This window comes from Vidua macroura, chromosome 27, assembly GCF_024509145.1.
Source record: "Vidua macroura isolate BioBank_ID:100142 chromosome 27, ASM2450914v1, whole genome shotgun sequence".
Classification (NCBI taxonomy): domain Eukaryota; kingdom Metazoa; phylum Chordata; class Aves; order Passeriformes; family Viduidae; genus Vidua; species Vidua macroura.
In genome coordinates this window covers 5,482,369-5,489,840 of record NC_071597.1, presented here as the reverse complement: position 1 = coordinate 5,489,840, position 7,472 = coordinate 5,482,369, and the positions used below count along the sequence as shown (strand labels likewise).

At 62.5% G+C, this 7,472-nt stretch overlaps 1 protein-coding gene across 1 annotated transcript; it reads left to right on the top strand.

Annotated features, from left to right (window-relative positions):
* The first annotated feature begins 249 nt into the window (after positions 1–249).
* On the top strand, positions 250–7,472 carry FTSJ3 (FtsJ RNA 2'-O-methyltransferase 3). The gene is made up of 22 exons (XM_054000161.1): positions 250–280; positions 641–766; positions 846–951; positions 1,112–1,158; positions 1,304–1,383; positions 1,484–1,583; positions 1,830–2,024; positions 2,354–2,469; positions 3,002–3,106; positions 3,187–3,287; positions 3,396–3,476; positions 3,559–3,711; positions 3,962–4,097; positions 4,186–4,382; positions 4,482–4,611; positions 4,787–4,880; positions 5,171–5,321; positions 5,410–5,486; positions 5,659–5,755; positions 5,847–6,030; positions 6,287–6,381; positions 6,596–7,472. Exons 2-22 carry the CDS (start codon positions 700–702, stop codon positions 6,783–6,785), a joined length of 2,502 nt encoding a protein of 833 aa, XP_053856136.1. The 5' UTR covers positions 250–280; positions 641–699; the 3' UTR covers positions 6,786–7,472.

Below are 7,472 nucleotides of genomic sequence, written 5' to 3'. Positions count from 1 at the left end.
GTGGGAAAGCGCCGGAGGGGAAGGACTGGCTTGTGATCGCGCCACCGAGCGGGCCCGTTACTGTTTCCCGCACCTCCGAGGGATCCGTCATCCTTCCCCTTCTTCCGCCCGCAGGCTGCAGAGGAAAGGGTGCGCCACTCCTAAAATGGCGGCCAGAGCAGGAGGAAGCGGAAGCTGACTGGTTCGCGCAGGGCACGCCGGGAAGGCGCTGTAGGCACGTGGCGGGACCGGGACCGGGACCGGGATCAGGAGCAGGAACAGGAGCAGGAACGGGAACAGGGTCTGGATCGGGGTCGGGTCGGTGCCCCGAGGGCGGCGGCTCGGGCTGGGGAAGGGGGTACGGGGGTGTCAGGGCGAGGGGACGTGGAGCCCGGGTGGTCCGAGGCTTCAGGGGACCGAAATGCGCCGCGGGGGCAGCGGGGCGCGGCTGGGCCTGAGGGGGCAGTGCCGGCAGCAATGAGGGGGCGCTGGGGGGGCAATGAGGGAGGAAGCGGAGGGGCACTGGGAGGGGTAACGCGGGGACCACTCAGAGAGAGCTGGAGAGACACAGGGGGCACTCAGGGAGCACCGAGGGAGCTCGGGGCTCCCCTGCAGTGCCTCGGGGGCCCTAGGCCGCCCCTCAGCCCCGTTTCCCCCCCAGGCCCGAGCCCTTGGCTGACAGCACGTCCCACACCCTCGAGGGGCCGCCCCGCCACCAACATGGGCAAGAAAAGCAAACTGGGCAAGAGCCGGCGGGACAAGTTCTACCACCTGGCCAAGGAGACGGGTGAGGGCCGTGCCCGGCACTGGGGACAGGAGGCTGCGATCCCGGGCACCCCCAGAACCAGCCTCCTGCTCCCCCCCAGGCTTCCGCTCCCGCTCCTCCTTCAAGCTGCTGCAGCTCAATCGGAAGTTCCAGTTCCTGCAGAAGGCCCGGGCCTTGCTGGACCTGTGTGCGGCCCCCGGCGGCTGGTGAGTGGGGACAGGCCAGCCACAGTGCCACCAGCCGGCCCGGGGGGTCCTGTGTGATCCCTGCTGGCCCCGTGCTCCGTGCCAAGCCCCGGGAGTGCAGTCCCAGGTGAGAGCTCTCCTGGGGTGCTGCTGCAGCCTTGCTCCCCTCTGTTCTTCCCAGGCTTCAGGTGGCTTCCAAGTTCATGCCGGTGTCCAGCCTGATCATCGGTGAGCGGTGGCATCTGTCCCCAGAGCCGGGGCCAGTCCCTGCCTGTGACAGAGGGGATCCTGGGAGGAGGAGGGGCTGGGTGGGGAGGCCATTTGGGACGGGCTGGGTCCCTGTTGAGGGGATTTGCTGTGTTTCTTCAACCAGGAGTGGATTTGGTGCCCATCAAGCCCATTCCCAACGTGGTGACGCTGCAGGAGGACATCACCACCGAGAAGTGCCGCCAGGTACTGTCCCAGGGTCACCTGCTGCCCTTGGTGGCAGCGGGGTCACAGGGGATGGGCTGGGGTCCTCGGAGAGGGACAAAGGGGTGTCCCTGTCCCACAGGCCCTGCGCAAGGAGCTGCAGACGTGGAAGGTGGACGTGGTGCTGAACGATGGAGCGCCCAACGTGGGAGCCAGCTGGGTGCACGACGCCTACTCCCAGGGTGGGGACAGCTCACTGCCTCAGAGAGTTCCAGGCTGGTGTGGGCTGGGGGGGACCTTAAAGCCCATTCAGTGCCAGCCCCAGCCGTGGGCCAGGACACCTTCTTCTGTCACAGGGTGCTCCTAGCCCTGTCCAACCTGGCCTTGGGGATGGGGTAGCCACAGCTTCTCTGGGAAGCCCATTCCAGCCTGTCTCCACCCTCCCAGGGAAGGGCCATTCCCTGACTCCCTGCTCTCTCCTGCTGCAGCCAACCTGACCCTCATGGCTCTGAAGTTGGCCTGTGAGTTCCTGTGCAAGGGTGGCTGGTTCATCACCAAGGTTTTCCGTTCCCGGGATTACCAGCCTCTCCTGTGGATCTTCCAGCAGTTCTTCCAGAAGGTCCAGGCCACCAAGCCCCAGGCTTCCCGCAACGAGTCTGCCGAGATCTTTGTGGTGTGCCAGGGTGAGCAGCCAGGGGGACCTGGAGTGGCTGGGATGGGGCTGGGAGAACCTGCTGCTGGCTCTGATGCCTCCATGCCAGCAGGAGTGGTTTTGATGCCTTCATCCTGGGAGGAATGGCTCTGATGGCTGTGATTACTCCATCCCAGCAGGAGTGGTTTTGATGGATCTGATTCCTCCTGGGACGGTGGAATGGCTCTGAGCCCTCTCCCCAGAGAAATAGCTCTCATTCCTCCATCCCAGGAGGAATGGCTCTGATTCCTCTATTCTGGTTGGTTCTGATCCCTCTATCCCAGAGGAATGTCTCTCACGGCTCTCATCTCTCCATCCCAGGTTATCAGGCTCCAGACAAAATTGACAGCAAGTTTTTTGATCCCAAGTATGCTTTCAAGGATGTGGAGATTGCCACCAAGTCTGTCAGTGAGCTGGTCAGCAAAAAGAAGCCCAAGGTATGAGCAAGGCCAGATACAAATGGGACTGGGCCTAAAGAGCTTGTGAGAATTAAAATTGTTCAGGAGAATGCAAGATTTTTGGGAGGGGAAGTGTTGGAAAAACCAGATTGGGGAAGGTTTGGAGCCCTAAAGTCACTGAAGTGCTGAAGTGGGGACTGTGAGGCTGGGGCTGGGTCAGTTAAACCCGACAGGGGTTGACCACAGGGTTTGTGTCTCTCTGAGGTGGCTTTAGGACAGTCAGTCTGTGTCAAGTGGTCTCAGCTGAGCATGGAGCTGACACAAACCTGCCATTGTCAGCTCTTGTGTCTGGGCTGGGGCTGGGAGCTGCTGCTGGGTTGGGGCTGGTGACTTCTTCTAGCTCAGGCTGAGGTCGGAAACAATTTCTAAAGTCCTCGAGGACAGCCCACAGGCACACCAGGGTGGCCACTGCAGCACGACACGAGTTAGGTAACCCCATCCACCATTCAGGGCTGGTGGTATCTGCCTGTCTGTCCCCTGCCCTGGCTGCCACAGCCCCTTTTCCCCCCAGGCCGAAGGCTATGCCGAGGGTGACACCACCCTGTACCACCGCTTCACCCTCATGGACTTCCTCAAGGCTCCCAACCCCGTGGACTTCCTCTCCAAGGCCAACGAGGTGAGTGCTGGAAGGGCTCCCTGTCCCTGTTCTGTGGAGAGAAGGCTGGGATTAAATTTAAATCTCTTTTCCTGTGCCAGATCACACTGGGGGATGGGGAGCTGGAGAATCACAGCTCCACCACGGAGGAGCTGCGCCAGTGCTGCAGGGACATCCGAGTGCTGGGCCGCAAGGAGCTCAGGTGCTGGGGGACACTGGGACAGCCAGCAGGCCCCAGCTGGGCCTGGGGGGCAGCCACAGCCCCCAGCTGGGCCTGCTGGCTGTCCCTAACAGCTGTCACCCCACCCAGGGCCCTGCTGAACTGGAGAACAAAGCTGCGGCGGTTTCTGGCCAAGAAGCTGAAGGAGCAGGCAAAGGAGTTGGATATCAAGTAGGGCCAGGGAGCAGGGCTGTCCCCAGGTTGGGGTGGGCTGTCCCCAGCACAGCTCCTCTGAGCTCCTTTCTTTTGGCAGCCTGAGCTCTGGTGAGGAGGAAGAGGGCAGGGAGGAGGAGAAGAAGGAGAAGATGGAGGCGAAAGCTGCAGCTGCTGAAGAGGCGAAGGAGCAAGAGGAGGTGGAGCTGGCCTTGGCAGAGATGAAGGCCAAAGAGCTGGCAGAGCTGAAGAGGTAGAAAGAAGAGGAGAGATGGGATTGCCGTCATGGAGACAGCGGGTGGCATTGTCAGCCTGTCCCTCTGCTGAGGGGGTTTGTGGGTCTGGGGTCCTTGGGCTCCTCTGCTCCTCCAAGCAGGTGTTCCAGGCTGTCCCAGCACTGGGGACCCCTCACAGGGGGTTGGCAGTGCTGTGGCAGGGGCTGAGCTTGTGGGGTGCTTGTGTGTGATGGGGACAGTGTGGTCTCATTCCTTTGCCTTCTCCAGGAAGAAGAAGAAGATCCTGAAGGAGCAGAGGAAGCAGCGGGAGCGTGTGGAGCTGAAGATGGACCTGCCTGGAGTGTCCATCGCTGACGATGGTGACACCAGCATGTTCTCCCTGAAGAGCATCCACAGGACCCCGGTGGGTGGGGAGCTCCTGGGGACAGCGGGGTGAGACAGGGACTGGCTTGTCACTTGTGTCACCTGTGTGATTGTAACCTGTGCTGCAGCTGCTGGATGAGCTGTCCCGCGGGGACATGGCCTCGGCCGACGCCCTGCTGGAGATCAGCCCTGGGGATGATGACATTTATGTGTCGGATCACGACGAAGAGGACGACGTGTCCCTGGCCAGCGACCTGGACCCAGAGGAGCTGCTGGAGATCGAGGCCCGGCAGCGGAAGCTGCAGCGGGAGCAGGGGGGAAAGAGGTGAGAGGGGAGAGGTCTCCTGGGGCAGGGGCGGCCCTGGGAGCAGCTCCAGGACCCAGCCAGGGCTGGGGACACCGAGCCTGCTGCTCCGGGTTACAGGGCAAAGTTTAAGCAGAAGGAAGAGGAGGAGGAGGATGAGGAAGGGCAGGATGTGGAGAATCCCTTGCTGGTGCCCCTGGAGGAGAAGTCAGTGCTGGAGGAGCGACAGACCAGCCTGTGGTTCGGGAAGGTGAGTCCCACTTGTGGGGCAGGGATGATGGAGCAGCTTCAGCCCCAGCAGCTTCCCCAGACTGTCCTGGGGCTGACCCTCCCCCTCCCTGGGGCTGACCCCCCCCCCCCCCCCCCCGGGGCTGGCCCCCTGCCCAGGCCTTCCCTGGGGCTGACCCCACTGTTCCCCACGCTAGGACGCTTTTGCTGGCATCGAGGATGACGCCGACGAGGAGCTGGAGCTGGGCCAGGCCCAGATGTTGGCTGAGAGGCAGCGTGAGGCTCAGAGAGGTGAGGGGACACAGAGGGACAGTCCCTCAGTCTCCTGTGGGGCACTGGGTCCAGCCTCAAGGGGGATGCTGCCCTGAGTAGCAGCATGGAATGGTTTGGGCTGGAAAGTACCTCAAAGAGCACCCAATTCCAAGCCTGGCAGGAGCAGCTGCCACTAGACCAGAGAGTGTTCCCAGTCTGTGTCACTAACAAGCTGTCATTAATGCCGTGTTAATGAGCAGGATCTCTAGAGGAGGGTCTGCAGCAGGGTCTGCCTTGGCTCTGTCTCACCCAGTGCTTCCCATTCCCAGACAAAACAACAAAGAAAGGGCAGAAGAAGAAGCAGGTGGCCCAGGAGGAGGCTCCAGCCGAGCCCACCCCTGCAGCAGCCACAGCTCCCGATGCCAGTGAAGCTCAGGAGGAGCAGAGCAGTGACGATGACAGCAGCAGTGAAGATGAGAGGTGGGGGCTGAGGGTGGTCTGGGTGTCCCTTCATCTCCACAGTCCTGGAGAGCTGAGGGACCCCAGCTCTGCTCGTTCCTCTCCCCAGGCCATTGGCACCGGTGGGGAGGAAGCGGGGCCGTGTCGAGCCCTGTGGCTTTGAGGTGGTGCCTATTGAGAACCCAGGTGAGTGGGGGGCCCTGGAGATCCCTTGGGGGGGACAGGAGATGGGGGGCAGGGACAGACCTGGGGGTCCCTCAGGAGGGACAGGAGAGGGGGGCAGGCACAGACCATGCTCCCCAGGGCTGCTCCCTGGCTCTTGGGCTGCAGCCAGGCCAAGCTGTCCCATGTCCCACAGTGAAAAGAGTCCTGGATGCAGAGGGCCTGGCCCTTGGCTCTGTCATTGCCACCTCCAAAAAGGCCCGGCGGGACCTCATCGACGATTCCTTCAACAGGTACCAGCTGGGGCTGCAGGGTTTGCTCCCCAGCGGGGACAGGTGTAGTGGGGCCCCATGTCCTGCTCACAGGTCACCTGGCCCCATCCAGGTACTCCTACAATGAGGAGGAGGGGGAGCTGCCCGAGTGGTTCACGGAGGAGGAGCGGCAGCACCGGCGCCGGCAGCTGCCCGTGGACAAGCAGACGGTCGAGGCCTATCGGCAGCGCTGGAAGGAGATCAACGCCCGCCCCATCAAGAAGGTGGCGGAGGCCAAGGCCCGCAAGAAGCGAAGGGTGAGTAGGGGTGGGCTCCCAGGAGTGCCCTGAGCCCTGACTCCTCTCCCAGGGCCTCAGTCCTCCCTCTGACCTCCTTGTACCTCCTCCAAAGGCCCTGGCCCATGTCTGATACCCCATCCTTTTCTGATGCCCTGTCCCATCTCTGACCCCCCTGTTCCTTCTCTGATCCTGCTGTCCCACATCTGACCCCCTATCCTTCTTCTGACTCCCCTGTCCCTCCTCTGACCCAATGTCCCCCCTGGCTGTCCCTCAGATGCTGAAGAAGCTGGAGCAGATGAAGAAGAAGGCCGAGGCTGTGGTGAGCACTGTGGACATCTCGGAGCGGGAGAAGGTGGCCCAGCTGCGCCGGTGAGTGGCCAAGCCAGGATCCAGCTCATCCCTTTGTGGCTGGGCTGGCTGCTGGGGCCGTGTCCCTGCAGCCACTGGGACAGCTCTGTGTCCCCAGCCAGGCTGATCCAGGGGTGGCACAGCCAGAGGAGGAGTGGGACCCGATGTTGTCCCAACACTGTGTTTGGTTTTTGTCCCACCCAAACTCACTCTGACTTTTGTCCTTCTCCTGCAGCATCTACAAGAAGGCCGGGCTGGCCAAGGAGAAGCGCCAGGTCACCTACCTGGTGGCCAAGAAGGGCGTGGGACGCCGGGTGCGGCGTCCCCCCGGTGTCAAGGGCCAGTTCAAGGTGGTCGACAGCCGCCTCAAGAAGGACGTGAGGGCTCAGAAGCGCAAAGAGCAGAAGAAAAAGCGCCACAAGTGAGGTGGGAGTGGCTCCATCCCCAGCAAGGGACTCTGCTTGGGGCACAGGGCTGGCTCCTGTGCTCCACTGCCACCTCAGGAGCCCTGGGGACAGGGTGGGGCTTGGCCACACCTTGCTTAGTCGTGCCTTGCTGTGACAGTGTGTGTGGCCTCCCCTGGGGCACAGAGGAGTCATTTGGCCCCAGTGCTGTGGCCCCCGGCCCCTGGCCACAGCTCCAGGTGTCACCAGGCTGGTTCTGCTGGGTGACTCCCCCTGGGGACATGACAGGAGCATCCAAGTCAGCCCCAGCTGTCCCCAGGGAGGGTGTGGCTCTGGGGGACACCCCTGGGCCAGATTTGTCACTGAGGTGGTAGAATAGTGGTGCCTCTGCCTGGAGCAGCTGCTCAGGACAGCAGAGTTTAACCTGCCTGAGGCTGCCCAGGGCTGTGTCATGCATCTGGGTGCAGTGAGGGACCCGTGCTGGCACTGCCATGTCCCCTTGTGCCATGTCACAGGCAGAGAGGGCACTGCTGGGTGTGTTCTGTACAGCTGCTCATGCCCCAAGAGCCCACCCAGCTTTGTCTGACAGGGATTGATTCTCCTGACCTTCACCTGCTGCCCCTGGCCACCCCAGCCACCCTGTCCCCTCTGTCCCCACCCCCTTTTGGCGTGGGACCCTCAAGGAAAAGAAAGACCAAGAGCAAAGAA

What these genes read in the sequence shown, in the direction of transcription:
- FTSJ3 (XM_054000161.1), top strand. Translation starts at nt 700, where the DNA reads ATGGGCAAGAAAAGCAAACTGGGCAAGAGCCGGCGGGACAAGTTCTAC. An exon ending in AGAGCATCCACAGGACCCCG is followed by an intron (nt 4,098 to 4,185) that starts GTGGGTGGGGAG and finishes CCTGTGCTGCAG; the next exon opens with CTGCTGGATGAGCTGTCCCG. An exon ending in CGGGAGCAGGGGGGAAAGAG is followed by an intron (nt 4,383 to 4,481) that starts GTGAGAGGGGAG and finishes TCCGGGTTACAG; the next exon opens with GGCAAAGTTTAAGCAGAAGG.